The 15,695-nt window shown below is 31.4% G+C and overlaps 2 protein-coding genes across 2 annotated transcripts; one reads left to right on the top strand and one right to left on the bottom strand.

Annotated features, from left to right (window-relative positions):
- The first annotated feature begins 922 nt into the window (after positions 1-922).
- LOC132738319 (coiled-coil domain-containing protein 97-like) lies at positions 923-7,641 on the top strand. The gene is made up of 4 exons (XM_060725802.1): positions 923-1,674; positions 2,300-2,381; positions 3,194-3,341; positions 3,678-7,641. The coding sequence occupies exons 1-4, from the start codon at positions 940-942 to the stop codon at positions 3,790-3,792; spliced, it is 1,080 nt and encodes a 359-aa protein (XP_060581785.1). The 5' UTR covers positions 923-939; the 3' UTR covers positions 3,793-7,641.
- Positions 7,642-11,789: 4,148 nt separating this feature from the next.
- LOC132738317 (guanylate-binding protein 3-like) lies at positions 11,790-15,496 on the bottom strand. Its single transcript, XM_060725798.1, has 5 exons — positions 15,065-15,496; positions 14,459-14,739; positions 13,844-14,062; positions 13,280-13,376; positions 11,790-13,097 (listed from the first exon to the last, which is right to left on the bottom strand). The coding sequence occupies exons 1-5, from the start codon at positions 15,321-15,323 to the stop codon at positions 12,589-12,591; spliced, it is 1,365 nt and encodes a 454-aa protein (XP_060581781.1). The 5' UTR covers positions 15,324-15,496; the 3' UTR covers positions 11,790-12,588.
- Positions 15,497-15,695: the final 199 nt, after the last annotated feature.

The following is a 15,695-nucleotide window of genomic DNA, read 5'->3' as shown; positions in this document are numbered from 1 at the left end:
CCAGGACTCACTGTATTGTCTAGCCGTACGGCACTTTTCAAAATTATATGGAAGTCGAACATGCATATGTTATCTATCTATCTCTGGATACTGCCAACCCCTCTTACGAGTGTTAAAGGCAGGAAGTTATTTTGTGCCTCATGATTATGATTTGTTGTTTTATTTTTTTGAAAGATGAATTTTTGTTAATTAAGCACATGGATCGAATAAATAATGATCAGAGTGGAATAAATAAAAAGAACATTGAAGAAAAAAACGGTGAAAAGCAAAAATAATTGTATAATTTTCAAATACAGTAGATAAATATCGAACATACATGTAAAAGCATGTAATCAATTAATTAGCCTTTATCATAGTCCAATATATTAGACGTTACAGGCTTGTGATAGTTTATGCCGGTCAAGCCACAGGTGCTAGTCCAGTCTTGGTGCCCATATAAAAAAAAAATTGAAGTTAAAAAAAACAAAAAACAAAAAAAAACATCAAAACAACTATTTTGGGTTGAATGTAAGAAAAAAAATTTGAAAAAAAAAATAATTTTTTTCCTATATACCATTACTACGAAAAGGTCACATAGTCGCCGTAACGCTATGGAGCTTTACTAGGACACACTGTGGAACAACCACAATGTCCAGTTCTGTAACAATACAAGCTATTTTGCTACTCTTTACACATCATGCATTTAGAAAATTGTTAACATTCTTCTTCTACTTACATACAATCTTAAATAACTTACATTTAAACTCGGACACTCCATATAATTTTGAAAATGCCGTACGGCTAGCCAATACAGTGTGTCCTTGCTAGTCGTACGTGACTCACGTACGGCTAGAACTTTTGGCTAGCTGTACGTGAGTCATGTACGGCTAGCCACTTCCTTGAAATAAACCTTGTTTTCCTGTTGTTTTTTTTAAACAGTACACACTTTTTACAGAGAGAATGGCTGAAGCACGTTTTCAGAATGAAAGAGTATTGACGGAATCTTCTGAAAAAGATAGCAAGAATAGAGATGTTCTGAATGATATCTCGGAAGAAATGGATCAAACAGAACATTATAACCAACCAGATTTGGCCTTAGATTCCGGCATTCCTGATAAAAGCTCACAGCAAACTGACATTGCAAATCAACCTTCCAGTTCAATCAACATGCCAGATTTATCTTACGTGAGAACTAAGATGTTAGCTCGAGTGGCACTTTCTGATGCTCACTTTAAACATCAGCAACGCGGAGAACCTGATTTAAATCTTGAAGAAAAAATTGAAATTGCACAAAATATTCTTGATTCTAACAAAGTGACATTTCTTTCAAAGTTTTGGAATCATTTAGAACTTGAAGATTTGGAATATTTTATGGATTCAAAAGATGTTTATGAAATAGATTTCTATATGAAACAAGTTATGAAAAATAAAAACAAAAGTTTTCAAAAGAATATAGTGAAAAACCGAAGGTATGAAGCAATGAAGGAGTTGATATCAAAAGGAGAGTACTTCAGTGATGAAGAAATGAAATTTAGAGAACCATATTTATATGAGCAAATGGTTGGACAATACCTCACACAAAAAGAAATTCAAGGGCAAGTTGATAAAACAGACCTGACATTTTCATCTATTTTACTGAAGCACATAGATCAGTTAGATGAAAATGTACGATTTGGTCAGTCTAAAGATAAAGAGGTATGCAAGTTATAGCAAAATTAATGTTTAAAGTGTATTTTCAAAATAAATCTAATTGCATATACATGTACATGTATAATCATATTTTTTTTTATCAGGTCACTTGTGTATGAAATGAAAAGGCATCTTTACTATTGGGTCTTCATCCATCAGTGTAGCCCAAATGTTAATGGATAAATTTGTTAGAATGTTTATGGCCTTGATGAAAATACTGTTAACATTTTTAATGATAATACTGTCAAGACGATCTCTACTTTGGTATTGCAAGAACATTATTTGAAATATATTATTAATTTATGCATGCCATTAGCATAGCATCCTTCTTTTATGCTAGTCAGAATTTTACAATAAGTCTAACAACTTAGCCCATTCAGCTGCACACATCTTTCTTTAAACATCTGACAGCTTGTATACCATTTTGTTTATTTTATGGATTTTCAAAAAATAATTTTTCATGCAGATTGTGGTTTCCCTTGCAATCTAAAGTAAAATGTTTATCTTTTAACTTTAACTTAGAATGTGTTTGTCTAATTTCAATATATGGAAATGTTATATTAGTTCATATGATAGACCTTTTATCAAACTTGTTCAAAACATATGAAGTTTTTGACCATATATTTGTCAGGAAGGTCAAGAGGAAGAGGAAGAAGAGGATAGCGATGAAGAACAGGAAATGGAGCTTGAAACCAATACAATTTCTAAAAATGGTATATTTTAAAGCTTTCTAGGGAACAATGTGTCCAAGGTTCAGCTATTGTAATCACTTTACCTCTCCCAGTCCTTTAGTATTATAAAAACAACAAATAATGCAAAAAATGTCTATGTCAAGAATTTTAAGCTACACTCATAAAATTTGAAATCAAGAACAATTGCTTTACATGTATATGTAAAATAAAGTGAATATGACCATGGCTTGTTGATCAACATATACAATGACTTCCAGTTTAAATCAAGTTTTTTTTTTTGAGGAATGATACTGAGCATTGCCTAATTTTGTACTTCAACATGTCTTACTGTAAATAATTGTTAAGACTATTTTGGGGGTAAATGTTCCACTTTGAACATTTGAACATGGATAACCTTGAATATGATCCATAGGCTGACAAAAGACATTAACAAACTTGTGACATTCTAATGTTATAGTTCTCATGTGAGTGATCTTGGACCAGCATATTCCTCAAATAATTTTAGGGAAATATTTTAAAATATTCTAATGATATTTGAAAATATTCCTATAAAAAAGTTGTTAGTTTAGTCTAAGAAACTTACAGTTACTTGTCTATATATACATAAAATCTATTAATTAAATGGGATAAAAATTTATAATAAACATTATTTCAATGTCTTATCTCCAGTTTATTAACAGAAGCTCTGTTAGCTTAGTGTCATTTATTATATATTATAGGTATATACAGATATATATGCATGAAATATGAATTTACATTTTTGTATTCTCAACCCATTAGCTGATGAATCCATAAAACGGATTTGATTGATTTATTGTATTGCTTTATTTTAGAAACTGGGGATTTTAATGATGATGATGACGATGATGATGAAGAAAAACCTAAAATTCCTGAACAACAGAAGAGAGAGTTAAAAGCAGAATTCCTTACCATTATGCAGGAAAAATTCTTACAAGGTGAAGATAAAACCTTTGATTACAGGTATGTTTAATTAGCATCTGCTCTTAATATACTGTACCATTGCCTTGATAAACAAATAGATATACAATACATGCCAGCTACAAATGTAGTAAAATTTCTGATAATTTCTGGTAATAGTTTGTAGTTTAAATTATTTAATTTGAACTGATGATATCAAACAATTTTACCTATTTTACACTAGCAGTTTACTACAAGGGTGACAAGTTGACTTCTAATGAATAAGATAACACAACAAGATCATATTGAGATAGGATTCATTTAAAACAGATTATTGAGTGCTTAGGCATGCTGTTGACTTCATATGATGTACATGTATTTTTCATTTATTTGTTTCAGTAAAGTGGACACTAATGATACATATGATGATCTGAAAGTTTTAAATGCTGATGCTGAAGAAAAATATTTTGATGATGAAGATCCAGAGAGTATAAATTCTGACAGTAACTCGTGAAAATAAATATAGGTGTATTTTCATCGCAACATTATATATTATGATCATCAGCAACTTTCATGATGCCTGCAAGTTTTGATAATTGATTTATTCTTAAAACGACATATTACATGTAGTTCATTATCAGCAGCAACAGAATAGTTTTATGATTAGTCTGTTGGTAATTTTTGATGATGACAGCAATTTGTGGTAATAGATTTATTCCTATAACAACAAGAGTTCATGATCAGCCTGACTGCAACTTTTAATGATAGCTGTAAGTTTTGATGATGGGTTTATTCTTATAAATATTATCAGCCTGACAGCAACATATTATCTTGTGATAAGTCTGACAGCAACATATTATTTCATGATAAGACTGACAGCAACATATTAGTTCATGATAAGACTGACAGCAACATATTAGTTCATTATAAGTCTGACAGCAACATATTATTTCATGATAAGACTGACAGCAACATATTAGTTCATGATAAGACTGACAGCAACATATTAGTTCATGATAAGTCTGACAGCAACATATTAGTTCGTGATAAGTCTGACAGCAACATATTAGTTCATGATGAGTATGACAGCAACATGTTAGTTCATGATAAAACTGATAGAAACATATTAGTTCACAATGAGTCTGACAGCAACATATTAGTTCATGATGAGTCTGACAGCAACATTTTAGTTCATGATGAGTCTGACAGCAACATGTTAGTTCATGATAAAACTGATAGAAACAAATTTGTTCACAACGAGTCTGACTGTGACAGCAACATATTATTTCATGATAAATCTGACAGCAACACATAAGTTCATGATGAGTCTGACAGCAACATATAAGTTCATGATTTGTTTGACATTAACATATTAGTTTATGATTAGTCTGACAGCAATTCCTGATTATAGGTTTATTATGACAGCATTTTGCTAACAACAGCATTTCTTAATGTAATTTGAACACTGTTTGTACAAATGAATGCCAAGAATTGTAAGTTGTGACAGCATTCCAAAAGCAACATTTATTACAAAGCAAATTATAAAATGGTGTCAGTTAACTAGCAATTAAAGTGTTTTTATGCTGATATCAATTAATTTCATCAAATTATTTATTATCAATTAATTAATTAATGAAAAATCACTTGTTTAACAAATGAAGAGATCTCATTAATCGTTTTTCAGTTATGCAGTTAAGCTGTGTAAACAAGTATTGACAAATGAATATCACAGACCTATATCTGCCTATTTAAAGTTAGCTCACCTACGATTTTGTTATTTAGTGTAGTTTGTGACCATCTGATATTGATGGTATCAATGTATCAATACCTGTGCCTTGTTATCAATGCTATTTTGGAAAGTGAAGCAAACTTGCAACAAAAAAAACACAAAAAAACAAACTTTGATCATTAAAAGATGTTAGACTTTTCTGTGAAGTGACTTGATCCCATTTTGCATTATGCGATCAAACAAAAATTGCTTTTTTTTGCTTGACTTTTCAATAAATGATACGACTATCATACTTACCTATGCATTGGTGTTTGTCTTGATGTCAGTGTAACACTTTGGTTGAAGTTTTGATTGCAGTGGCATATAGCCATTCACCTATGTGTGTGTATGTGAAATTACATGTATATAGATTATAAAGTGAAATTAAAAAATCTTCTCCTAAATACTAGTTAGTCTTATTACAACCAAACTTAGCAGGATTGTTTCTTGGATGAAGGGCTTCCAAAGTTGTTCAAAGAAAAAAAATTGATTCTATGCAGAAAGCTGGTTGCAATCGCAACCAAGAGGAATTAAAAGAAAACAATTAAAAAATCTTCTTGTAAAGACCCACAAGGCCTATAGCTTAGATATTTTGCACAAGGCATTGTCTTGTGAACCTCTACCAAGATTGTTCATATTATAGCCCAAGGGTCAAAATTAGCCCGACCTGGTCATTATATGTATAAGGTAAAATTCTTAAAAATCTATTTCTTCAAAACTACAAGGGCTAGAGCTTAGATATTAGGCATGAAACATTGTCTAGTGAACCTCTATTAAAATTATTCAAATTATAGCTTTAGGGTCAAAATTAGCCCTGCCCCAGGCCTTTGATTTTCTTGAAATAATAGTTAAATAGTGAAAAGGAAATAACTCATGATGGAATGTCTTTCAGAAATGTGTGCAATCATGTGATGCAATTTTTCTAAAAAAAGATTCAATAGCTGGGAGTTTGTCTAAAGTTGTTGTCCTCTAGCAAGAGATTTTTGCTTTTCAAAGGTTTGAGGTCATGACCTCTAGCAAGCTTTGCAGGGATATTGATGAAATGATTTTAGCACATTGTAAGGACATTATGATTCACACCATGTATATAATGATGATTTTAAAGCATAATTGTTTTTTATGTTTTCAGAAATAATGCTTATTTGAAAAGATAGTATGTAAGACAATTAACTTATATATATATCTGTATTCCAAAGTTTAAACTTATGTAATACAGTAAATACCTAAATTTTTATCTAGTAAGAATAATTTTGTTTTGAGTCAATTATACTATATGGCCTTTGTATGTGAACGTTAAAAGCATCTGCACATTGTCTGTTATTTGACATAGTGAAATATTACCCTGACCCCTAAATTCACTAGACACTACTGTATAATGGCGAAGTTCAATTGTGTAGAAACAAAAACAATCTACTTCTGCTTCTATTTAGTGTTGTATTAATGCGATGGCATAGCATTTTCCCACAAATGAAATCTTGTTTTTGTGCAACACCAATCTTTAAAACTCCATGTACTGAAAGTATTCTCTTGAAAGTAAATGCATGTCTGTGGGATCATAATTGTAGGTTTATTTCAAGACACTTAGCTCTAACATGGATTTTTGTAGCCCTTTTTATTAAGAAATTCTTGGTTAAAGTTTTCTATGCAACATCAGTCTTCATATCTATTGAAGGTATTCACTTGAAACTTCATTTACAGGTCTTTGGGTTCATAATTGACAGTGTCCAAGCCCATAACTCTGACATGGATTTTGACTGGTTTATTGTTTTGTGAATTTAGATAAATTCTTGGTTAATGTTTTGCTTGCAACATTTTATCTGTCATAAAGCTTGTGATTGTATTCACTTGAAACTTGATTCATGCTTTTTGAATTACAATTCAAGGTCATTTTCTAAGACTCATATCTCTGGTAAGGATTTTGAATAAAATAAGGCCCTTTGTGAACTTAACAAAAGTCTATGGTCAAAATCCAAGACTCATAACTAAGTCATGTACATTTTTTGTATTTCTGGAATGAATGTCATGTACATTGTTTGTATTTTTGTAAATGAAATCTTCCTCTTGTTGATTCTAATTCTTACATTATCCAGGCACTTATTTTACTACCAAGCACAGAGAATAGCTGAGCATGCTGTCCTATCCACAGGTCTTGTTTGAATTGTAATAGTTTTATATTTAATCATAAGTCAACTAAATATAAATAAACGAAACACTGACACCTTTCTTTGACTGGCAGTTCCAGTCATGGTATACAGTGTTAAAGCCTTTTATTGGGCCAATATAGCCATACTTTATCAGTTTTACATACTCCCTGTTTGGGAAACAAGGGGAGTCTGCGATCAAGGAGTAATCATCAAAATCCTTCCTGTGTAGCCAGTTTGTCTTGTCTATTTGACACACATGTGCTAAGGATTTAAATAAAAAAAAGTAGAAAAGCACCATTTATTGCAGAAAAGATACCAATATAACTGAAGCTTGTTCATGTCAGGAAAGGAATTTATTTGAATGCCTTTAATGCTCACTTGATTTTTGAAAGAAAGATATTTTATATATGTATATATTTTGATACAAATGCAATTAAAATATCCAAGATTTCATATTGTGTTTCTAAAACTTCTTTTAAGTCCAGCTCACAAGTAAACCTTTGTGCTAGATTGAACAATACATCATCTATCTAATCCATTATTTCTTTAAACAGTATCTCTTTAACCATTTAGGAAGGAATATTTTTAGTAAATATAAATATGTAAATATATTTGGTATGTAACAACACCTTGAAGTCCTTTAAAAATTAGATAAATCATTATCTCGCCATGTTGTTGGAATTTGTTCTACTCTGTGTTACTTAGCTAACATATATATGAAACATGTAAATCTTGCTTTTATAAAGAACATGTTCTACAGTTTAGACATTTGTCGTGTTGAATTGATTAGTGGACTTCTACTATATTGGTATAAGTCAAGATCCTTTGGTCAAAAAGTGGCCGTTCGACATATTAAAGGCCTCAACAGAGGGTAGGATTTTGAGGTACAACACCAATTAAAACTAAGATGTACAAGCAAATCTTAATGTGTGAAGGCTACTATTTCTTGAATTCATACAACTTAATACTAGATTTACAGGATAGGACATGTTCTATCTCTTAATACTTGTTGTATAGACCTCCCACGATGACAGGTGACATATTTCCCAATTATCCCCTGATAATGTGTTTAATGAATGAAATTCCAGAACAATTAGGGCTAACCTGTAAACATAGTAGTAAGATGGAGTCAAAATGATGTTGATAAACGCTTCAGGAGACCCAAAGTTGTGGTATGTTCGAATCCCAAATTACTCGTATTGAACTGTTCACTAATCAGGGGAGGTAGTTTGTAAAAGGCTCAGTCAGTAGAGTCACAGTACGGTATTCCAAGGGTCCCAGGTTCGAGTTTCGGTCAGGCTGCACATTAATCTCGCCCTTTGACAATTAAAGACTTTAAAAAAATGGAGATGTTTCTATCATTACTCATGGAGAAATAATATTTTTAGTGAGTAAATTATGTAAGGGATCAATTGGGAGGGAACTGTTTGTTAGGGAAACCTGATAATTTCTACTATGCAGAGTTACGGTCTGAATGCAAGTGTTGTATTGCTTTGAAAATTGTACATCATATCTCTAATTAATGTTGTACAATTAAATCCTACCGTCTGTTGGGGCCTTAAGCAGACTTTAAAAAACATTTTTAGATAACTCGTTCATTTAAAACCTTTCACATTAGCTGTGTTTTTATACATTGTCTACTCGTATACACATGTACAAAATAGTTTGTAATGCCATTGAAAAACGACCTTATATTAAAAATCGTTGTTTTCTTGACATAGGGTGTAAAGACAAAGTGGAACAAATGCAAGATACACAACTAGGCATGTAGCTTGTATCGTTGGAATCTCATTAGGAGCAGCTGATACCATTCTCAAACGTGATTTTAAATTAGAAACATCTGTGCTAGATTTGCTAACAAATGAGCGTACAATGCGCTTAGTTGTTATTTAAACAGAATGCAAATTAAAATGCAGTATTTAGCAAATGTCATCATGTCGAAACACGGGTTCATTTTATGAGCCAAGATTTGGGCAACAAAGTCTGTCAAAATACCATGTATTGCAAAAAGGACCATCAGTATAAAGAAGGGTCATTTGGGTAAGGCGTCTATAATGCAAGATTTTCTGAAGCAGAAAAAAATGTACATCTCATTCTTAGATATTTGACCACTGGCGTCACTGGATTGCCCTCTACAAAAGTTCTGCACAGGTTTATATAAATCGCGAAATCCGTAGAAAATAATAAATTTAGAAGTCAAAGTTAGCGTGCTCTGATAGCTGAAGCAACTGTTTTCCTTCCAAAACGAACGTGAAACATATTTGACTGAATTGCAAGAAGTTTTGGAAACCCTATCATTGTATAGGTAAATGCATTCAGATTAAAAATGAAACGTAAATTTCTTGCATTTATCTGTACCGCCCAGGGACATATACAGTCAAGCCGAGACTGCAACATTTTGACTATGCAGTGCTGAGTTCCTTTTTATTATACTTTTCTTCTTTGCACAGTAAATGTAAGCTTGAGACGTTCGATGTACACCAGCATTAAAGGCCCATTGTGCCTGCTTTTATTTTTATCTCTCATAAGCGTTTTTAATTTTTTCTAATTGAGTAATATCTTTTTTTCCGTATAAAAACCCATTTTGTCACGCTTTTCACGTGCTAGTGCAATGTCATCTGACAGTTGTACAAATAAAAGTTATGACAAGCTTCGTTTGTATTGTGCAGATATACTTCAGAACAAAAACATTTTTTAAACAATTCTTTCACCAATCAAATTTATGACTTTGCAATCGCTAAGTAATTTTTAAAAAGCATAAAACAAGTTTAACACAACAGCAAGCATAAGTTATATTTTTGTATGATATATTGATAGAATTAAGGTTTAATATTACACAGGAATGAGGTATTTTTTATATTTATACAAGTAAATATTTTAAGGGTAGTGGTGGGCGATTGGTAAAGGCGTTTGGTCTCTCAATGTAGGGATCATGGGTTGGACCCTTACAGGGGTCACGAATGTTTCTTAATTTGATTAGTACAGCTTTGTTCCAGGAAAAGTATTTCAGAGAGGTTTAATTAAGCATCAAGCTTTCGCAAAATAATGTGTTAAAACTAAGTCGTTTTAATATGATGAACTCTTGTTTACTCTTGAAATCTGACAGAGGTCAATATTATACAGGTTTCAGATAAGATGGAAGCAAGCTGTGTTTCTTTGTTTGGCTTAATGTTGTCTGAGATCGATTAGATGGGGTGTAAATATTCGACAGGATTCTGATAGGTGGGGGAATGTCCTTTTAAGAAAGATTGATTTTTTTATAGACATTAGAAAAGGGCTCATTAAAAATGAATATTGAATAAGGGGCCATTATTCTAGGATGGGGATCATTTGGCTTCGTTACCCCGGCTTCGGTCAGACATTAAGCCTATATTACCTACTAGAAATATATAAATATTTGAATAAATATGTAAATCTGTAAATTAAACTAATGTATTTAGATTGTGTTTATTTAGATCATGTTAATATTAAACGGTAAATTTTGCATGTTATTTAAATTCATTATTATGACATACTAACGGTATTAGTTCCGTTTAGACACTGTATGAAAAAAATCTCGGCGTTATGTATATAATGAATATATATTTTATAAAATAAACGAGTTGAACTTTTGTTTGAATGTTTTATTTGAGCGTCTTTGGTATGATTCTGCTTAGGACTGGACGTTATGAGGCGGGCACGATAAATACTCATCACGTGGTTATTCCATTATTTTTGCGTACATTGATATTGAAGCATATTGAGGCCAAAACATCAATACTATAACAGCCCTTTCTAGAACACAAACGTAGTTTAAAGGCCCTTGTCGACCATTTTATTGATATTGCTTTAATTAACACCCACATTATGACGAGGAAGTTGGAATTGTTTTTCTTAACATTGCATATCTTTTATATTTTACCGTATAAGTGTGCTTTTGTGTGATTTTTGTATACATTATATAGCTATTATAATCGCTGTAAATTTGAGTATTGTTGAAGATATTGTTTATCATGCTCTCCTGAACTTGAAAAAAGAAATAATCTCCATATATAGCTAAACCATGCCCTTTGATAGAATTTTGTTGGCCTCATTTAATTGATGTTTCGTATAAAAATATTTAGATTTTCAATAATAATGAACATTGTTATTTTCTAACTTAATTATATATTTAAATATTACTTACTATATTGCTGAATATTGAAGCTTCTTCCTTCTATGATAATATAGAAAATAGAATATTTTCACATTTGGCAGTGTGTAATATCAGCCAATACGAAAGCTAAGGGCATGGATGGTGACATGTACGGGGGTCCGTTCTCTCAGTGTCTGAAAGGGCGGGTGGACCCTCATTCAGCCTGAATACATACGCATATCAAAACGAATACATGCTGAAACTATTAATATCATAAATTGGCGTAAAAAAATTATACGACGGTACAGAGTATATAATCGTTGTTGAAAGAGAAAAGATACTAGTACTTTAAAATGCGTGATTAACTAAAATATTTGCCTTTATATGTCCCTTTATAGTACAGCTTATCGTTAAAGAACCATTGATGTCAACTACAAAGTATCAGTAGCGTTTATCGAGCCTTTTAATATAAGTAATTACATGTATAATTATATTAACTGACTCTTTAATTTGTGCATTCTGAAATACAACATACTAGTAAACTTTCGGACATCAATTTACACTAACAAAATCATTATCAACGCTTTTATCAACATGTGATTGATATACAGTTATTCATTATCTATATAATTTTATCAACAATACTAACATACTTACTAATGTACAACACATATATACTAAGATAATGCATTTGTGCACATTTAACAATTAGCATTTTAATGAACAAATTCAATAGTTTTCTGCCTTCAAATATCCCCATACTTCACACCCATGATTCAGAACTGGCGCTGTTTAAACATATTCATAAAATAAAATATGCAAAAAATTACCATAACGCGAACATACAGCAATTTCACAGGTAATACTAATCAAAGAAATGATTCCCTAGTCCTTATACTAGTATCTTAATGTTTACGTTTCTTAACAATACTCCATTAAACAATATCACACCTAAGGTATTTAAAAACAATGTCAACTAAAAGTATTTATGTTCCGTCTTAATAACATTTTATGATATAAATTTAAATTGTTTTATCGGTTCAAAGACATATCAATTTCATTAAAAGAAAGAAATTAAAAGAATCAACAAAACGTTTTTTTCCGTGAACTAAACCGTACAAATTGATCCTTTCGGCTCCGATTAATTAAAATCATCAATAAATTAATCACTAAATTGTTTCTTGTGTTACTTTAAATAAACATAAGTTGATAGTGCGTTATTTGACATAACAGTTTTCTCTCATCTATAGTCAATGATAAGCAAAAGCTAGACATTCTTTGTTCTTAGGAAATTTCACATTTATCTATTTTTTTTCGAACAATCTTTATTTGGGCCGATTCACTTTCGTCAGGCGATACTCTTTCACATATTGCGTTTCTTGCTGACTCGTCACCATCGTCGCCTGCTGTGTTCGAAAGAGGGCATATAACACCATTCAGAGGCTCTTCATTAACGGTGGCTTGCATATCTGTACCTTGTTGTCCAGCGACAGGGTTTACCACCATTGAACTGAATGTCGCGTTCTCATAAACCTTTTCCCAGTGGACAGTTTCTTTAAACAATTGTTTGTAATAGGAGTCATCACGAGTAAGCTCTTTCTTCACCCTCTCTAATTCTTCTCTTTTTGATGTAAGCATGTCAAGATATTGCTCTTCGACATTCTGAAGACCATTCCTTTGCAGCATTTCAATATCTCCTCGGATTGCTTCTTCAACCTCTACCTCTTCTTTCAAGATATCTGGGTATTCTGTGAACACGCTCATACGTCTCAATTGTTTTTTCTCTGGCCTTTCTAAAGGATAAATTTAGAATTAGTATGCCATTTTCTTCTTCATATAAAAGACAAAGATTTGATTTTCAGTTTTATATTATTATAAATAATATAATATTAAAAAAGTTAAGTATTATGTTTATTACAAACTAAAATTGAAATGACGTTAGAAAGATTGTATATTACTAGAAATAAACTAATACCTTTGCCACCAAGTGCCTCTACAACCATGGAAAACACTTTTTCGTTCTCCTCTTCTTTTGACTTACCCGCAAGAAATTCTTTTAAAGCTAGCATAGCCTGTAAACATATAAGTAACTTTCATCATTTTGCTACTAGTATATAATAAGGTGTTATACGAGAAGAAATAAGAAGAAAAACATACATTGAATCAAGCGTGCAATTCTATAAACTAATATTTGTAAATATGCAAAGGCTTTTTTTAGTTTCTTCGCTATATTTATAAACTGTTCGTGGTTCCTACGTGAGATAAAGAGAAAATAAGTAAAGATATTCTTTAACAGATGTAAACATATTTGTTATACTAGTAGTTGTTCTATATATTTACTAGAACAAACATTTTGCTTAAATTGTCAATATTTTTCAAGAAAAATTATAGCAAACATATTTTTGTATTTGAATCAATAATATGATAAACTTTGATAATGTAATCGATAACTTTTGAAAAAAATGTCAAATCCTCACTAATACCTAAACTTAAAGAAGCCATAAAATGATTAATATTCAAAAGGGAAACGTTATCTTACAAAAGAACCCATGTAACCAGCTTCTGTTTTGAATTGCTTTATAAGTGAATCTATATCTTTCATGTACTCATCATATCCTGTCGGTGTGCAATACTTTTGATTCTTTATCTTCATTTGTATTTTCATCGCATTAAGCCGTCCAAGTATTTTCCAGCATTTTTCCTCGACATCCTTCTTCACAATTTCTTTGAATTTTTCAAATTGGTCTTTAAAGCACGTCTAGAATGATCATGAAGTAAAGAAATAAATGGTCAGACATAAAAAATTATAGAGCGATTATGACAGATCAAAGGTGTCAAGATAATTGACTTATTTATCGAAAAATGACTCGAAAATGACTCACGTAAAAACTTCGACACATTCGACTTATATGTGGGGTTTTAATAATAATGGAAAAATCAAAGTAAGACACATGGTAGTTTACTGTATTTCATTGAATCTCTAAGCAAATTTCACGCCAGAACCTGTTGTGTAACTACATTGTACCTGTTATGCAAACAGATAATAAATTAGTTTAACAAGCAATGTTTAATCACTTGTGATATGACAAAATCTATTGTAGTTAGAGGTTTGCTTTTTTGAAGAGTTTGTAAAATTAGATTAAATTTAGTTTACCATTGCTTTTTCTTCATATATTTGCTCGTCGTCAATAATGAGTCCAGCCTTCAACACTTCAAGAGACGCGCGCATGCTGTCCTTATGGTAGTTTACAAGACCTTTTTCACTTGGAATAAAGGAGCCTATACGTTTCTTCATTTCGGCTCTGTATTTCTCTGAGGCCTTTTCTACTACATAGGTGTTTTCTGAAGCTGCCATTAACACCATTGCACTTGTCAGACATGGGGAATCTCCATCCCGAATGGACTCAATATATTGTAGCACTAGGGAGCAAAACACTAAAAATACAAAGATTTTACAAAATAGTAAATGGTAAATGGAGTTTTGTTATGTGTTTAATAACCATGACAAAATATATGTCGTTTTACCATAATAAGTACTATTCAAAATTTAAAGGTATTTTCAGTGTTTGAATAAGTATTTGATAAGCATTCCTTAAAATAACTTCTCAAATGCATTGGTTTGAATGGTAAAGCAAAATAAATGATGTACAACACAAATTAAATTCGATTTGACTAAACCATATCAACAAACTAAAATATATTCATGATTTACCAACCAATCCGTAATAGGATAGGTTTACTTATCTCTTGTTTTACTTACTTCTTCCATTAATGGCCTTTCCAGACTTAAGTGATTTTGGTTTACACGAAAAGATATAGCTACGGAACCCTTCAAGCGATTGTTGGAATTCTTCTTTGAACTTTGACTCATCTATAGTCAACAGGTCCTTAAGTAGGCCGCTTTTCACCGGTTTTCTGAACAAGAAGCATTTCCTTTTTTTGAAGTATCGCCTAACAAGCTTCCTTGGAAGGTTGTACTCTTTCAGTGCTTCTTCAGAAAGATTGGTACCACTTTTCATATTCAATTTTTCCTCCAGAAAAGTATCTGCGTCTTTCGCTTTAATGTCAAGAGTCACGTCTCTTAATGTTAGTACAAAATTTGGAAAAAAGAAATCAAGAATTGAATCGTCTTCTTCAGTGCCATTTACTTGAATTGATGTCTCGATTTTATTTAAAAATTTGTAAACAGTTAAGGAAAATAAGCAGTCATTATCTCAAGCATCAGGTTTTTAATTTGAAAATAAAAAGTATAAATCGTCATGATAAATTTGGTTTGAAATTTGTAAGTCAAACTATACTTAACAATTTTGACAAAAGATACTGAAAATAGTTAATAAGATCTAACATTCAGAACACAGTATAGGATTTTACTTCTTCTTGAGATATCATTT

This window comes from Ruditapes philippinarum, unplaced genomic scaffold, assembly GCF_026571515.1.
Source record: "Ruditapes philippinarum isolate M1 unplaced genomic scaffold, ASM2657151v2 ctg195_1_1_1_1, whole genome shotgun sequence".
Lineage (NCBI taxonomy): Eukaryota > Metazoa > Mollusca > Bivalvia > Venerida > Veneridae > Ruditapes > Ruditapes philippinarum.
The sequence above is the reverse complement of the archived record's forward strand: the minus strand, read 5'-3'. Positions and strand labels throughout refer to the sequence as shown.

Excerpts from the sequence above, each read along its gene's own strand:
- LOC132738319 (XM_060725802.1), top strand. The coding sequence starts at position 940 with ATGGCTGAAGCACGTTTTCAGAATGAAAGAGTATTGACGGAATCTTCT. Across the intron at positions 1,675-2,299 it reads GTCAGTCTAAAGATAAAGAG|GAAGGTCAAGAGGAAGAGGA; the intron begins GTATGCAAGTTA and ends TATATTTGTCAG. Across the intron at positions 2,382-3,193 it reads CAATACAATTTCTAAAAATG|AAACTGGGGATTTTAATGAT; the intron begins GTATATTTTAAA and ends GCTTTATTTTAG.
- LOC132738317 (XM_060725798.1), bottom strand. The coding sequence starts at position 15,323 with ATGAAAAGTGGTACCAATCTTTCTGAAGAAGCACTGAAAGAGTACAAC. Across the intron at positions 14,740-15,064 it reads AAAGGCCATTAATGGAAGAA|TGTTTTGCTCCCTAGTGCTA; the intron begins GTAAGTAAAACA and ends TTGTATTTTTAG. Across the intron at positions 14,063-14,458 it reads TATATGAAGAAAAAGCAATG|ACGTGCTTTAAAGACCAATT; the intron begins GTAAACTAAATT and ends TGATCATTCTAG.